Source organism: Halichoerus grypus, chromosome 14 (genome assembly GCF_964656455.1).
Source record: "Halichoerus grypus chromosome 14, mHalGry1.hap1.1, whole genome shotgun sequence".
Taxonomy (NCBI): Eukaryota; Metazoa; Chordata; class Mammalia; order Carnivora; family Phocidae; genus Halichoerus; species Halichoerus grypus.
Window position 1 is genome coordinate 68,026,755 of NC_135725.1, and position 18,357 is coordinate 68,045,111.

At 36.7% G+C, this 18,357-nt stretch overlaps 1 protein-coding gene across 2 annotated transcripts in view; it reads left to right on the forward strand.

Moving 5' to 3' along the window:
• The window catches only part of FKTN (fukutin), a 94,513-nt gene that overhangs the window by 21,088 nt on the left and 55,068 nt on the right, over positions 1 to 18,357 (forward strand). For both annotated transcript variants that reach the window (XR_013443786.1, XM_078061547.1), the window contains exons 7-9: positions 3,987 to 4,116; positions 6,691 to 6,824; positions 8,326 to 8,453. Coding sequence is in view for 1 of the 2 variants with exons in the window: in XM_078061547.1 (XP_077917673.1) it covers positions 3,987 to 4,116; positions 6,691 to 6,824; positions 8,326 to 8,453 (392 nt within the window). In the remaining variant the exon portion in view is untranslated. The remainder of the gene's footprint in view (positions 1 to 3,986; positions 4,117 to 6,690; positions 6,825 to 8,325; positions 8,454 to 18,357) is intronic.

Here is an 18,357-nt window from a genome sequence, read left to right on the forward strand (position 1 = left end):
AAGTGGTATCCTAGCTTCACCCCTCTAAAGTTTCTGTTTTTTCCTTTGTAACTAATAGAAATTTGGTATGAATCTTTTTTTAAAGGTTTATTTACTTATTTATTTGAGAGAGAGAGCGTGCATGAGGTGTGGGGGAGGGGCAGAGGAAGAGAGAGAATCCCATGCAGACTCCCTGCTGAGTACAGAGCCCGTTGTAGGGCTTGATCTCATGAGCCATGAGATAATGACCTGAGCCGAAATCAGTCAGAAGCTCAACTGACTGAGCCACCCAGGTGCCCCGAAGGTACCTTAACACCAGGTAAATATTGTCAATATCCTGAGGCTCCTGGGTAGCCTAGTTGGTGAAGAGTCAGACTCTTGATTTCAGCTCAGGTCATGATTTCAGGGTCCTGAGATTGGGCCCCACATCAGGCTCTGCAGTGGGCATGGAGCCTGCTTAAGATTTTCTCTCTCCCTCTACCCCTTCTCTGCCCCTCCACTACTTCTGCACTCTCTCTCTCTTAAAAAATAATTGTCAACATCCTTATCAATCTTTCAATTTATTTGTTTACATCAGTATGAACTCATGATTTCCTATTTTATTCAATAAGTTATAGTCCATTATTTTCTTTTTTAAAAATTAATTCATATTTTTTTTAGTAATCTCTACACCCAATGTGGGGCTTGAACTCATAACCCGGAGATCAAGAGTCGCATGCCCTTCTGACTGAGCCATCCAGGAGCCCCCTTTATTTTCATTATTTACTTTGATCCTCAAATTATTCTCTATTTGGCCAGTGGGAACCTCTTCATGATGGCTTCCATGTCTTTTTGACATGTCTTCATCATTTTTTGAGTACTTTTTTGCTTTTTGGAACAAGATGCTCTAGGTTCATCTTGTGATTTCCCTGTGACAACACTGGAATCAGCCATTTCTCTAAGTCCTGGTTCCTTTTAGAAGCCAAGGTTTGGATGCCAGGTGTGCTCTTTGCTACTTGGGTTTTGTTGCACACAGGCCCTCTCAGTGACTGTGCGTGTGTGTTTATTTCTGTATCCGTCTATCTATCAAGATCCGTGAATTTACATAGATATTGCCAGTCCAACTAATTTATGTTTCAGTTAAACAGCATAGGGTTTATTTCCTTATTTGTGACTCCCTTCTCAAACAGTGAGAAACTTGACTCCTATTATTCTTAATACATTTGCTTATTTGTTCAATCTCCTGTCGTTGCTTCTGTCCCCTCTCCCACATGGTTGCTGTCCTCACCCTGCTTGAATGTTGCTAATCTCCCCCTGTGCTGCCCCCATCTATGGACACACTTCTCAGACTGCTCGGGCTCTGACTCCCCACACTGGACATGGAGGGGGTGTCCCTTCCATGTGGATTCCCTCATCACTTCCTCAGGCTCTGATACCCATACCAGGCCACCCATGTGCCTTTTCTTGCTCTGCCTTACCTAATAGTTCTAGTATTGAATAGTTCAGGAAGGGAGGAGGCGGAGAAGAGGAAATGCTCTCTTGACTTACTTTATTTACTTCTATTTTCTCAATCTATCAAGAAGTTTAGAAGTAGGATAATATACATTTTCCTGAACTTGATTTTGTTTCAGCAGTAACCATCAAAAAATAATTAATGACTTTCAGTCCAGTCTGTTGAATTCCAGTGAAAAACCAGAGGGAAATATGGAACTATCTGGACACCTGGCCTAGGGATATCTACAAAGCTATATTATCCTCCTTCTTTTACTAATTTTTTTCTGAGACTTTGGACAAATTTCTAAGTCTTAATTTCCTCATCTATAAAATAAATGTCACGTTATTTTCCATCCGTATTTTGGGGGAAGCCTGGGGAAAGGTTACCTGAATAACAAAGATCAAATGGACATGATGTTTAAATTAGGATTTTGTCTTTTTCTAGAGGCGTGATAAGCCCAAGATTGATATAAGACATCTTTAAGTAGAAAAAAACATGCATACTATAATTTTAAAAATCCCTAACAGATGCAAAAGGTTTATAGGTGTATATACTTTAATACATACAGGATCAATTCTAAGAAATGGAATTTCTGGGAGTGTCGTGCTAGGAAAGGTATGTCAGAGGTGAGAGTATGTCCATGCAGGGGCAGCCTCAGTAGGACATAACTATCAGAGTAATGTCTTTATCAAGCACAGAGTTTTCATGTCTGTTACTTAATTTGACCCTTTCAGTCACTTTTTGAAATTAGGCAAGTATTTGCTTTTAACAAATAAAAAAATTGAGGTTTCAGTGTGCTGCACAGTCATTATTGGCTGAGCATAGACTGAGCATTTTCCATCACACCAAGGATAAGAACATGTGCCTCCCATTCCAATCATGTGTCCTCAGAGAAGCTGTAGCTCTGAGAATGTTTTCATCTTGAAGGGATCCTGTATAATTTGTATGTGTAGAGAAGGCAACTTATCTTCTGGGATCCCACTTTCTTCCTAGGGATACTTTTTTCTTAAGATCCTTAGAGTCCCTCCAGCAGCTATATTTTCTCCTGCTATATTGTAAAAGAGTGACAGGATATTTTGGATATTATAGGCAGGGCCTAGCACAGGAGGGGCTTAGTCATTTATTCATTTACCCATTCACCACTATATGTGATTCTCACATATTATGTGTCAGGCACCATTCTAAATTGTTACATACAGTGATACAGAGGCTTAGTACACGCCCTCAAGGAACTGTCTTTACAGCCTAGTGGAGGAAACATAAGTAAAACCAATAATGTGAATTAAAAATGATAATAATTATAGTGAAAGTATATACACATGGTAACTATTATAAACTCATTGGACAGATTCTTTCATTTGTCTTTGTCTATATCTAGGACAAATATTATTCTTTGCTCCCTAAATGTTGAACAAAAGGGTAGCACTGGGAGAATAAATACATCTTCCTAGAAAAATTAAGGAATGTTTTTCAAAAGGTAGAACTGAGACCTGAAAGATTTTTTTAGTCAGGAGCATTTCCGAGAAAGGAAACACGTATAAAGGCACAGAGGCTTGAAAAGTCACGGTGTATTTGGGGAGTTAGAGGTTATTGCTATATTATGAAGTGTGAGGAGGGGGGCGGTGAGGCTGGACCAGTAGTCAGGGACCCCAACACAAATGTCCTTGTCTGCTATGCGAAGAAGTTTAGATTTTGACCCATAGGTAACGAAGCATCACTGAAGAATTTATAGTGTTTTCCTCAGTCTAGAACACCCTAAAAATGGAGAAAATTAGAAAAGCCTGACTAGGTAAATGATAATGATAATATTTGTCTAGAACTTCATATTTATGAGGCATTTTTCTGTAATCCATTGTGTCATTAAGTCTTCACAGCGGTCCTACAAAGTGTAATTAGTATCCTTTAGTGCCTGATGAGGAAACCATATCTAAGAGAGCTTTGTTCTTTCACTCTCTCACTCATTCCGCAGATGTTCAGGTGCTGTGCTGGGCTCTAGAGAGAAAGTGATAAAATGAAGTCACTTTCCTCATGGAGCTTGTGCTCTCCTGAGGTGATACGCCCAGCACCACAGCTAAGAAGAAGTGGGGCTGGACTTGAACACAGATAATCTGAACCAAAATCCCAGGCTCTTTTCATTATGCCCTGTAGTCTCTAAAGACCAACTGAATCAGTGCATCATGAAAATGTCACTAAGTGCTTTTGGTTCAGATATGCTTATAGCTCTCAGAATTAGTCTTCTTTTCTCCTAACTGCCCAATCTGCTCAATTGTGATGTGAAGGGAGTTGATAAAAGTGGAAGTCTCATCCTTTGGGAATCCTGGTTATACTCCTTCCCCTTTAACTTGTCTTTTTCTAGAATCTGTTCCTGTAGTCTTATAAATGTGCAACTAACAAGGAACTCTGAAACTTGATTTTTTTATAATAGAAAAATGTATAATATGGGGTTAATTTTCAGATTTAATTTAGATGTCACAGAAATATTTCTAGCAATTTAGAAATGGCTGTAATAGCTGAGTATTTGTCGTATGTGTAGCAGTACCTTGATGATAACACTGTGGAAGCGATGGCCTTTCGGAAGAATGCAAAGGAATTATTGCAACTGGCAGCCAAAACATTAAAGAAATTGGGAGTACGGTTCTGGCTGAGCAGTGGAACTTGTCTAGGTAAAATTCTTATTGCTTTTCATTTGTCTTTTTGTCATTTCATCCTCTTTGGCTTTAGGGATGACTGCTTGAGATGACAAAACATCAGTGATATTTGAAGTGTCATATTTATAGACAGAATAAATGTAGTGCACGGAGCAGGAATTTATTGATTTCTTTAAAGAAATTAATTTCAGAAACATACAAGAGAGTTAGGAAGGCCATGTTGTGTTTACCAAAAACTGTAAGTCATGTATAAAATTTATATCAGAACATGTAGACTATATTTGATCTTCAGGCAATCCTTGGATTAGCATTTTATTATTTCTGTCCCAAAGATTGTTCTGCCTTTAAAAAAAAAATAAAACCCAAAAAAACCTCTATTCTATTTCTTTACTTACTTACACATTTACTTACGTAAACAAGAGAAAGACTGAAGGGAGTTCCATAAGGTCTTTCCACAAGTCTTTTCCAGGTCACTGATACTCTCACTGTTTGGACATCACTGCCTTACCACATTCCATTCATCCTGAGGTGGGGAAATGTACACTTTTCTAGAGTCCTTATGCAAGTTGTTATTAGCATCAGAGAAAGATTTTTGGATCTCCTTCCACTATACATTAGATCAAACTTCTTGGAATTTAGAATTATTAAGAATCTAAATTCTGTTGTTTTTATTCCCTCTTGTTAATAACTATAGTTGGTCATAACTGTATTCTTTCTTGATTATAACTTTATTTGTACAAAAATTAATTCTGCTTCTGTTTTTATAGTGTTGCAATATAATTTGTTGTCCAATTCGAGAGACTTTTAAGAGTGAAAAGGAGTACCATTAGTAATTATGTTGATATGACAGATGTAAACTGGGATATATGGTTATCCTATTTATTAGGCTTTGTGGAAATTCATGTGGTTCTTATTGTCACAGAGCTTTTAGGTAGAGTAAGCCAAGAAAAAAAGAACACATCTCACACATGTATATGATATATGCTTTAAGGTTTAACTTTTTGAAGTAAGATTGTGTTATAAAACTATGTCATCAGAAATACTTCTTAATTACTTGTCATGTTTTATTATGCATTTTTAGCCCCATGGTTTTCTTCGTTTAAGAGCAAAATGAAGGAGTTGAATTAGATGTTATTTCAGGAGCCTTCCATTTTTTTTTAAGTAGGCTCCATACCCAGCGTGGAGTCCAATGCAGGGCTTGAACTCACAACCCTGAGATCAAGACTTAAGCTGATATCAAGAGTCAGATGCTTAACCAACTGAGCCACCCAGGTGCCCCAAGGACCCTTCCATTTTTAATAGTTTATGACTCTCTGATAGATGTGGAGTGTGGAATTTTCTCAAGCTAGAGATGAGATGCCATCCTGGACTTCTAAACATCTGTGTTACAATGAAATTAAAGTTTAGAATGCCAAACAGTGTTGCCCAATAGCAATGCCTATAAAGACAATCATAGACATTTATATACTTTCTGAATAATTTGGATGAAAGAATTAGAAGGATACAGGGGAGACCCAAGAGCCCTTAGTAGTATTATGGTATAGATTTTGGTTTTTTAGAACAGTAGTATAGCACCTAATTGAGAAGTAGGTACATAGTAAATATACCTAGAAATATCTTTTGATATTGACAATGTGCTGAAAATTGAGGATGATACTTCTCTTTTTTATATGACCCATCAGGGGCACCTTGTGGTGCAGTCGGTTAAGCGACCGACTCTTGGTTTCAGCTCACGTCGTGATCTCAGGATCCTGAGATCGAGCCTTTCGTTGGGCTCCATGCTCCATGGGGAGTCTACTTGAGTTTCTCTCTCCCCCTCCCTTCTCCCCTCCTCCCCCCACACTTTCACGCTCTCTTTCTCTAAAATAAATAAATATATGAGCCATCAGACACAAGCTGTTCAGAGCTGTTAAGTTCTATAAATTATTTCTCAGGAAAGGGATATTGGTTAAGCAAAGGAATTAAATTATATTTTTTAGCATACCTTAAAGGCAGCCTTCATCATTAGAGGTTTCTGATCAAACATTCTCAAAAGTAACTTAATTTTTTTAAATGGATGGCCCAGTTAACATTATTTTTTTAAAGATTTTATTTATTTATTTATTTATTTATTTGAGAGAGGAGAGAGAGAACGCAAGGGAGGAGCAGAGGGAGAGGAACAAGCAGACTCTGCATGGAGCGCGGAGCCTGATGCAGGGCTCAGTACCACAGCCCTGAGATCATATCGTGAGCTGAAATACCCAACCGACTGGGCCACCCCGGCGGCCTGGCCCAGTTAACATTATTAAAGCTAATAGCTTATTTAGAAATTAAAATACATCATGAAAGTTTTTGAGGATGCTGAGTGCTCAGAGCAGTAAAAATGAAGGAAAGAAAAAAAAGGAAAGAAAGGTTCTTCAACAGATGGCTTCTTATAACCACAGATTTTAGTTTGGGATTTAATTTTTTAAAAATATTTTTGGTAAAGCACTGTAAGTCTAATCTTAAGAAATAAAATCCACTCTTACAAAGATCATACAATAGTGACTAATTTTTTCCAAACTTAAGTTTTTAAAAAGTTTTCTTGTTTCTTTTCTTTTTTATTTTTAGGGTGGTATCGGCAATGCAACATTATTCCTTATAGTAAAGATGTTGACCTAGGAATTTTTATACGAGATTATAAATCTGGTATTATTTCAGCATTTCAGGATGTAGGACTTCCACTCAAACACAAATTTGGGAAGGTCAGTAGTAAAAATCTGCTTTACTTCATAAGTACCATGTCTCAAAAGTAAAGTTTATATTAAACAACTCAGAGATGGTTAAGAATGTTACATGTGTATCAGTATTGGCCAGGCTGAGCTTAGCAGAAGCTTGTTATGTGACTTTTGCACTATTTAAGGAAACTAGAAAATCTGGCTTTCTTTTGACAATGAGAAGGAGAAAAGGATCTTGAACTCTTACAGGTGAATTTATTGCCATTATGTTAGATAACAATATAATGTAATTAGTATACCATGTAATGTAAAATTAATACAATTATTAAGAATCTCACCTACCCTACCTGAAATTATATTGTTTCTCATAAGTCACTTAATTTCATATTCACTTAGGCATCCTGTCATTATCAACATGAAATGGTCCTTTGGTGGCTAAGGGTTAGAAATATAGAATCATTTCAGATAGTACTTGAATTTCTTATTTATTTCACATGTTCTGGGTCATAGCAGTTTTCTGAGTTCAACTAGGAATAGGTCATCATGACTTAAATGAAATCTCCTTTTAGACAATTTGATTTCTATGCCCTAAGCCCATGATTCCTTGCAAATATCTTACTCTTTTTTTTTTTCCCCAAACAACATCTTACTCTTAATTTGACTGTTCCCACTGAGGTGTTGTCCTGGAAAGTGAGTAGAAGTATGTTTAGTCACTGAAAAATTTCTTTATCCTAATTATTCCAGTTTATAAAAAATATTTAATAAAATATTTTCCAGAGGTCAGAGTCAAAGCAGTAGAACTCTAGGCATGCAACAAATGTTTACTCTACACTCACTTTCTGCCTGGCACTGCACTCTGCACCTGGGACACAAAGATGAATAAGTTACAGTACTTTTCTTTGAGGAGTTCACTGTCTAATTGGGGAAAAAAAAAAAACATAGTAATTATGTGATTAGTGCTATAACAAGACAGAGGCACCAAGTCTAATGGGAATATAATTATTTGTAGGTTAAGTTTCTTTAGGGAAATGCTCTCAGAATTCTTTGTATCTCTAACTTTTATTTTTTCTTTTTTTATATACATAATATAATTTATGCTACATAGATGGGTTTCTATGATGCCACATTTATTTAAGTACTTATTATTGATTGAGATGAGAGACTTATTTCCTAATAGTTTTTCTTGATTATTAAAGGGAATCATTTTTCTTTGGTTCCTTTCCTTCTTTAGTCAGAAAGGGGCTCAGGAACAGAATGTTCTGCAGAGTGGTAATTGAGCTACTGTAAATCATTTACTTTGAGTTTTCATTAATTATCAGAAGCAACATTATTTTATATGCATTTAAAAAAGAAATCAAATCTTGGCACACTATTGATAAATCCCAATTTAAGAGATGTTCCAGTTTGAAAAAATATATTATCTTAGAATCAGTATTCTTTCTCTATAAAACAAAATCTTTTTTTTTTTTTTTTTAAGAAAATATATTTCCTTCGTTTCAGTCTGTGATGGTTTTTGTCTTCCTCCTAGGTAGAGGACAGCTTGGAACTATCTTTCCAAGGAAAAGATGATATAAAACTCGACATTTTTTTCTTCTATGAAGAGACTGACCATATGTGGAATGGAGGCACTCAGGCCAAAACGGGAAAAAAATTTAAGTATGAATCAGATAAGTACTTATAAAAGGGGCTAGAGAAATAATTTCAGAAGGTAGAAATAGGAAGTAACTGAAAATGAAAAACAAACGAAAGACTGTCACAGCTTCACTCTTAGCTAACTTCCTCAGTTTACCCATAAAGCCCAATTGTGTTTGGAAAGTATGGACTACTTATAAGGACAGTGTAAGAGGAGGAAGTGCCCCTGGGACTTCAGTCCAAAGAGTCATTATGATTAGAAGCCTTTGAGTCATCAGAAAGGGAAAACCAAAACAAGGAACACAAAAACCAAGCCCAGAGCCTTAGCCAAAATACTGATTGGCTGTTAGAGTTACAGGAGCTTGTTAATTTGATGGAAATGGATAAGGGTCAGTAAGAAGGAGATAGGGTGAAGTGAAGATTAAATGAGGACACTGGAACTGAACTGGTCTGAGGCCACAAATGCTCGGCAAGCTCAGGAATGAGCCTTCAACAATGACTGAGGGCTGATCCTTAAAGCATACTCATTGAGCTTAACAGCTACCATATTTTGTCAAATGTAAGATGATATGGATTGTAAGATGCTGCACCATTATTTTATGTGCTACTCAGAAAGGAAAAATACTGTCAATTATAATTCTAAGACACATGATTCACAGATGGAAAAATTTGGGTGGGGGGAAATGTCTCGGAATTGATGGAGTGCAGTATGTTAGATTGACATTTTTAACATTTTTTTTAATGCTGCTACAGTAAAACTCTCTGATGAGAAAAGACAAAAATGACATTAGAGTAACAATGCTCTCCTTTATGAAGCAGTTGACCTATTCTCAATTCTGAGAGAGAAAGAGAAGGAGAGGCAAAGGAATGGGAATGAGAACCCAAAGAGCATGGGCTTTGGAGTCAAGGCAGACCTGGGGGACCTTGGCTGCACCCTAACCTATTTGTGGCCTTTAGCTTTTCTCTGAACATTAATCTCCTAGTCTATTAAGTTTGGGTAGCACTACTATGCGTTTGACTGTTATGAACATTTTGCATGTGTTAACACATCTAATCGTCAAAACAATCTTAGGAGACAGGTATTCTGTGAGGTGCTGAGAATGTAAGTAGTTTGTTCAAGGCCACACAGCAAGTAATGAAAGGACTCAGACAGCAGCCTGTCCCTTAACCACTACTCCCCACTGTCTCCCTGATACACCTGACGATATGAGGCACCTGACATAATGCTTAGCATTCATTATCAGTAAATGATGGTTATCATTGTTATTATTATGATTACTAAAGTGATTATTATCATTACTGTCATTATTATGGTAGTTATGTGACCAGAAGCTTAAATTTGACTCACTAACTAGCTGAGATTGGAGCTTCTATCATAAATTTGGGTCATTGGGCAGAGTGGGGAGAATTCTGTGACACAGAAGAGAAATGCCATATTCAGACTGGTTTCTCCTGGGTACATTGACACACCCTCTTGGTATTGCTGAATCTTTATTTGAAGGTAAGGAGTCTTCATGTAAGGTAAATTCTGGAGGTTTGAGAGTAATCCAAACCTTTTTCTAGTTATAAAGTATCCCCAAACTGACATTGACCCCAGAGGATATTCTTGAAACTTTTATTTAATATGAAAAATTATTTTGCTTTATGACAACAATACATTCATGCTGGGTAAGCTCTGAATATAAGACCGAAATTAAGTTTATGAATATATAATTGACATTCTCCCTGTGACTAGGTGAATGGGGGTAAGTGTTTATGACATTCAGCTATAATTTGTTTATTCAGATATAATAAAGAAACTGAATTTGGTGGTGCCTGGGTGGCTCAGTTGGTTGAGTATCCAACTCTTGGTTTCAGCTCAGGTCATGAGATAGAGTCCTGTGTCAGGCTCCGTACTTGGCATGGAGTCTGCTTGGGATTCTCTGTCCTACTCCCTCTTCCCCTCCCTCTTGTGCTCGCTCTCTCTCCCTCTCTCTCTAAAATAAATAAATAAACCTTTAAAAAAACCCCACAAAAAAAGCTGAATTTAATGTATAATTTAGAGGCTTCTTTAAAAACTGTAAGATAGTATAGCACAGAAATTAAAGGGATGGAGCCAGTCTACTTGCTTTTGAACCCCAGCTTTATACTTTACCAGCTATTTTACCTTGGGCAAGTTATTTTTTTTTTTTTTTTTTTTTTTAAAGATTTTATTTATTTATTTGAGAGAGAGAGAATGAGAGAGAGCACATGAGAGGGGGGAAGGTCAGAGGGAGAAGCAGACTCCCTGCCGAGCAGGGAGCCCGATGCGGGACTCGATCCAGGGACTCCAGGATCATGACCTGAGCCGAAGGCAGTTGCTTAACCAACTGAGCCACCCAGGCGCCCATACCTTGGGCAAGTTATTTAACCTCTCCGCCTAAGTTTCCTCAAGTGTAAAATGGGAATAATAATAGAAATTGCTACATAGAATGGCTTTAAGGATTAAGTGAGTTAATACAAAAAAGGGTTTTGAAGAGAATTAAAGAAGTCCTGAGTGCCAAGTAATTATTAGCTGCTATTACTATTACTATACTAGTAGGACAGGGGTAAAGAAAACGATCTCTCTTCATAGTCTTATGAGAAAATTACAGATTAGATACATATATAATTAACTCAGTATTAAACTGCCAAATCTATTCTTAGAGAAGTCATATGAGGATGTCACCTTTTTTCTAAGAAAGATACTTTCTAGAGCCAGTATTATAATTCTTTTATTCTTAAATTTCCTTCTAAGACTTGAATTTCTTTCTTCTCACTGACATGATCTGAAACCCACAAACTTCAAAAGAATGGTTCATTTCTAACCACTACATTTCTGCATAGAAAGAGCTTCTTTCATTCTGCTTTAACTGCTCTTTATGGTAGCAGTGTTTGGGAAGTGTGAAGTGTTCTAATTATTTAACAAGAGAAATGAGCAGTGATGAAACTGTCTGGACAGATGGTGTGAGTCCCAGATTTTCTATCCTGTTACTGTGACCTTAAAAGGCAGAGAAAAGAACAGGGGATGGCTGTGTAGAGTAGTTTCTTTGGAAGATTCCCCCAGCCATATGCCATTTTCATTCTTTTCAGCACTATTTACTTGAAGGAAATACAGTATTTTCACCACTACTGTTCCTAGAGGGGGGAAAAGAAACCTTTTAAAGCTACTCTAAAGGTCTTTTTATCTGTATAATATTTTACTTTGTATTCATGTATAGTTTATTCTGAGAAAAGCTTAATAATATAGATGCTTACCATTTGGGGAAAGAAAAAGGCTAAGAGGAACTCAGGAAGGAAGAAGAAAGTTCCCCCTTTTGAAACTTTACTCTGCATGCCTGCAGAATGATGTTTTTGGTCCTCAGATGTAATAATAATATTAGCGGCAATAATAAAGACACAGCTACGAGGGTATCAGCTGGTTATCTGGCACATGATAGGTACTTTACGTTTGTTATCTCAGACAGTCCTCACATTATGCCTGTGGGTTAGGTGTTCTCACTCCCAGTTAGGAGAAAACTAATGCTCAGAGAAGTGAGGTAACTTGCTCATTAATGGCAGGACCACGATTTAACTCCAGAGCTGTTGGACTCGTCAGCCTAAGTGCTTATTTCTAAGACTTAATAGGTTGAATGAGTTAATACATGAAATGCATTTAAAACAGTAGCTGGCACATAGGAAGTGCTCTGTGAACGTTAACTACTGCTGCTACTATCATGACAGTATTATTACTACTGTTACTGCTACTGTGTTCTCTGACACAAAGCATGGTGCCTTCAACACAGTGGTAACTTGGATTAGTTACTCCAGTGGGCTCTGAATTTTTTATACTTATTTTTCTTCTCCAGAGTCCCAGTCACTAGCAATAAAAAGTGAACTGTGCCACCAGGATGTGATGTTTTATTCCATCACGTCACAGTTCCTACAGATGCTGCCCAGGTTTCTTGGGATTATTTCTTTCCTTCCCATCTGAATCAGCTGATGTAAGTAGGGGCCAGAAGTTTGAGAGGCAATAATAAAAATTAACTTTGAATATTTGCTATGTGCCAGGCACTATGCCAAGCTTTTGTATGCATCATCTCAGTTAATCTTCACAAGCTTATGAGAGAGATCTTAATTTTGTCACCTTCATTCTGTAGATGTGGAAATTAAGGCAGAGCTAAGATTCAGACGTGGGGCCATATCCCTTTAGAGCCTGGATTCTTAGATAAAACACAATGTTAGTGTCACCATGATCTATCATATTGTTAATATTCCTTCTATGAAAATAGCCCTTCTACTCAGTGATATTATCAGGGTAATACAGCTACCTCTCTAACCTCTAATAGGAAATATGCTACCCTCTGGGCTACTAGTGGTTCCTTATATCTTCTGATATTTGTAGTTTCTGCTTATTGTACAGATCTTCAGAAAATTTGGATTTGTTCTCTGTGGGACTCCTGTCCAGGTGTGCCTCCTATATAATGTAACGTTTCATTCCTGCAGAGCCTATTTACTAACCCTGTGTGCTAAGGATTCTCACGTGAACATACTTAGGTTCTGCTCTCAAAGTTCTCATAATGAGGACCATGAAACAAATTATTGAAGTACTTTATCAGTAGTATAGTAATTGAAGTATGTGTTGTATATAATTGAGCTACCAAATCAAAGTCTGTCTAGAAGCAACAGCAAGGAAGTGTGGCTTAAAAATAGAGAAGTCTGTTAGGTAGACTTGGTAGGAATATGGAGAAAGGCCTGATAATAGTTTTGCTTAACTATTTTTCTCTTTAGACTGTTCCTGATTTTTTTCTTATTAAAAATTCTGTGAGCGTCTTTTTTACATAAAGTAAAAGGCTTATTAGGGAGTTTCCTTGACTAGATTCCCAGAAATGGAATTATTATTGTTTGTGCTGTTTAAGAAGTAGAAAGGGTAAGTGGGCAATGTTCTAATACCAGTAAAGTTCAAGATTTTATTCCTCAGTCTCTACTTTTTCCTTTGACTCCTTAGGACTCTTTAAAGTTACATGGGCTTCCTCAATTCTTTTTTCTGTTTTAGGGTCTAACCCAAGATACCACATTGCATTTAGATACCCAGTCTTTTGCAACTTCATTTGAGACCAAGATTTTAATCACTAAGTAGTACCAAGTTATACATCATCACATGTCCCAGTTCTGCCCATTCAAGGGCATTGAGTTGTCTTTTTTTGATGTTGCTCCTCAGTACCTCTAACTGGAAATAATCTCCCCTTCCTCTGAATTTCCATAGGTTTTTTTCTCATGCCTTATTTGGGGACTTCTGCTGATTTGTCTGTTGTTTCTGAGTTATAGATAGAATCAGGCCTGGCAAATCTGTTGGGACTGAGTGAGACCTGAGCCCTACATGGAACCAAAATCAGCTCTTAAGTGTATTTGTTTTGTTAAGATGATAGGGTGATGCCAGATTGATGTCTTGATCCAACCTACCAGCTTTGGAGAATCAAAACCATAAGGTGAAGCCACCCAGTTTTTCAGTCATTCTGCTTTACCAGAAGCTAAAGATGAGAGTTCATTGTTGAATCCCCACTCATAGGTTCTCTCAGCTTCATAGATTGATAGCAGGCTACCGTGGTTTTAGCTCTCAAAAATACAGTGCCTTTTTAGTACTTATAGCTGTGAAGCTAAAAAGGCAAATTTGGATTATTTCTTTAAATTAGTATATTTAAAACATTGGCTTTTCTGAAAATAATCTCACATTTCCTACTCTGTTTGTGCCTTCATATCTTACCACAGATATATTGTCTTAGGTTTCCTTAATTGTATCTCCAGACCTCTAGTGAGTAGCAGGTACACATTATATCAATGAGGGAAGAACTTTGAATGCATTTTGTATGCATTTTGTATGATAATTGTATACAATGTACAGAAGTGGGAGTTATTTATATAGTTAGCTTTGCTTATTTGTTTTTTTAAGAGAGGATTACCTCAAGGGGTACCTGGCTGCCAAAGTCAGTAGAGGATGCGACTCTTGATCTTGGGGTTGTAATTTTGAGCCCCACATTGGGTGTAGATATTACTTAAAATAAAATAAAAAAATCTTTAAAAAAAATTACCTGAGAATGAATAAATGGCAGACCTTTCATTTATGTGAAGTAAATTATGTTTTTTAAGACTGCCATACGTCTTGTTGTTTGAATGTAATTCTATAAAGTATTTTATAAGGTAGTAGTCTAAGAGAAATAAAAACATATTTTTGCTAAAAGAGTTGACATGAATGTTCATAGCATTCTTATTCATGGTAACAATGGAAACAGCCCAACTGAAATGAACTACTGATACATGCAATAACATAGATGAATCTCCAAAATATTATGCTCAGTGGAGGAAGTCAGATAGGAAGAGTACATACTATATAACTGCATGTATTTGAAATTGTAGAGCAGGCAAAACCAATGAAGGATGTAGTAAGATCAGTGATTGCTAGGGGCCAGGGTGGATCTACTGCATGACTTGCCAAAGAGCACAGGGACCTTTGGGAAGCAGGGTGGTAGAAGTAGTCTGTGTTTAATTGTTGTGGTGGTTACACAGGTATATGTGTTTGTCAAAACTTAAAATGGGTGTACTTTGTTATATGTAAATTACTTCTCAAAAAAGTGTATTTAGAAAACAAGTTTATTTACAAGTTTAAAAAAATTATGGGGGCGCCTGGGTGCCTCAGTCAGTTAAGCATCGACTCTTGATTTCATCTCAGGTCATGATCCTCAGGATCATGGGATTGAGCCCCACATTAGGCTCTGCACTCAGCATGGATTCTGCTTGTCTCTTTTCCTGCTCCCTCCCCCATTTGTGTGCACTCTCTCTCTAAAATAAATAAATAAAATCTTTAAAAAAATTATGACTTAGAAAACTGATGTGAAGAGAAAAGAGCCCAAGATTACATACTGAAATAGAGGGATAACTGGGACCAGAGTGATGAATTTGATCAAGGCAGGCTTAATTGCAATGATAAGCTTTGAGCCTTTTGCATCTGATTGTACAAATTAGGTAATCTGAGTTCAAAATAAAACAAGCTTTTTCTATTTAGTATAACATTTGAAATCATAATTTAATCTCTTTTTAAAATTATCTATTATATCCAAAGAGAAATACTATTAAAATTGTCTGAGAGAAAGCAAGCACAGCTGAGTCTAATTGGTTGTTGATGAACTATAGATCTAATTTTTGGAAGTTATGCAGTAGAAATAAAAATGTCCTGGGGCTTTGTTTCTGGCATTAAAGAAGAGTTATGTGCATGCTTTAATGGGTAGTTTTTAATACAGTCATTATGCAGGTGCATTCGGGTGTTACATGATAACAACCACCTATACAAGCTTTAATTTGTCTACTCATTGATAATATAAATTTGTTCTTGTTCCTCCTGTGGTACAGATAATCAGTAGTTCTGTCCTATGGAGATTGCATAGCATAGTTTAAAAGTCGGTAGGATAGATGGAATCACTCAATTTACACTGGAAGTCAGTGGGAAAATGAGTTCAGTGGGTAGAATTTTATTTTATAAAACATGTATGTGCTGTGTATATTGCTTATATGTTAGAAGTTTGGGATGGGAGTGGAGTATGGGATCAATAAAGATCTCAGAGATTATATTCTAGTTTAGGCTCTGAAAAGTATATTAGCCATTCCACTATTACCCTTTTTGCTTCTGTGTTATCTGTGGTAGAATTGTGAGGGGCTTAGTGGAAGAGATACTTTAAAAAATGCTAGTCAGCATGCTGTAACCTTGGTTCTCAAGAATAGATTGCAATTCTTAGAAAATTGGGCAAAATTGATGGTGAGGACTTAATGACTTAACGTGCACAGTAATTCCTCACTTTGCCACATTCCCTTTGGTTCAACACAAATCACTGATGAATGTCTAAAAGACATAGCTGATCAACATCACTAATTATCAGGGAAATGCAAATCAAAACCACAACGGGATCTCACCTTAGGCCTGTCAGAATTCAAAAACATAAGAAATAACAAGTATTTTCAAGGAGAAAAAGGAACCCTCATACACTGTTGGTGGGAATTTAAATTGGTTTAGCCACTGTGGAAAACAGTATGGAGCTTCCTCAAAAAATTAAAAATAGAAATATCATATCCATTAATTCCACTATTGAGTACTTACCCAAAGAAAACAAAAACACTAGTTTGAAAAGATATATGCACCCCTGTTTATTTCAGCATTATTTACGATAGCCAAGATATGGAAGCAAACTAAGTGTCCATCAGTAGACAAATGTCTAAGGAAGATGTGAAGTGTACACACACACAGAGACACACACACACACACACACACACACACACACACACACGGGAGAATATTACATGGCCATGAAAATGGATGAGTTCTTGCCATTTGAGAAAACATGAATGGACCTAGAGAGTATTATAATAAGTGAAATAAGTCAGACTGAGAAGGACAAATACCATATGATTTCATGCATAAGTGAAATCTAAAACAAACTAAACTAAATGAATGAACAAGCAGAAAGCAGAATTAGACCTATAAATACAGAGAACAAACTGATGGTTGCCAGAGAAGAGGGGAATAGGGAGTTGGGCAAAATGGGTGAAGGGGAGTGGGACATATAGGCTTCCAGTTATGTAATGAATAAGTCATGGGAATAAAAGGCACAGCATAAGGAATATAGTCAATAATATTGTAATACCAGTGTATTGGGACAGATGGCAGCTACACTTGTGATGAACATAGCATAATGTATAAACTTGTCTAATCACTGTGTTGTACACCTGAAACTTATGTAACATTGTGTGTCACCTATACTCAAATAAATATAAAAAATAGATATAAAAGCAAATAAAATACAAAAAGATATAGCTGAGCTAAAAGAAAATGGAGTGAATGATGAAAAAGCAATATTTAAACAGAATTCCCAAATTAAAGACAGATGAGCAGGATAAATAATAAATCTACATCTAGATACTTCTTAAGGAAACTGTAATGTCAAAAACAAAAAATTTGGGGCGCCTGGGTGGCTCAGTAGGTTAAGTGTCTGCCTTCGGCTCAGGTCATGATCCCAGGGTCCTGGGATTGAGCCCCACATCGGGCTCCCTGCTCAGCGGGGAGCCTGCTTCTCCATCTCCTCCACTTGTGCTTTCTCTCACTATCTGCTTGTGCTCTCCCTCTCTCTCACTATCTCCGTTGCTATCTCGGTCTCTCTCAAATAAATAAATACAATCTTTAAAAAAAAATTTTTTTTCAGGCTACCAGACAAAATAGATTGTTCACAAAGGAGCAGCAAATATACCTCTTTAACAATAGAGGCCAGGAGATAATGGAAGTTATAGCATCTTTCAAAAGCTGAAGAGAAATAACTAAGTTATGTGCAGTTAGAACTAACATTCAAGAGGGAGGTCAAGATAAAGACATTTACATGTATAAAAAGACTAAGAAAGTTCACGTCTCAGAGATCCACGCTTAAAGATCTATTAAAGGATGCAGAAGGATATATGAAATAATGGTGAACAAAAAAATGGGTAAACTATGTCAGTAAATTTGTGAGCCATTGTCTGTAAAAAAATAAAATGACAATGTGTTAAAAAGAGAAAAGTCAAAAAAGGAAAATTCTTGATGATAAGTTGAGGAGGAGGTGATTTGTCAGTGTTGAAGGAGTGAAGTATATTTAAGTTCTGTGTAGTAGGAAGAGGGTCGAGATTCTGCATACATTCAGTTTTTATTAGAAACTCTTAGATTGAAGTGTATAGGTTAAAAAATAGACAGTAGCTATTACAAACGGTAACTACTACTAGATAGAAATATTATTTAAAACTTCCAAATATGGGTGCCTGGCTGGCTCATTTGGTAGAGCATGCGACTCTTGATCTCAGGGTTGTAAGTTCAAGCCCCATGTTGGGTGTAGAAATTATTTTATTTAAAAAAAAATAAAATCGTTAAAAAAATCACTTCTAA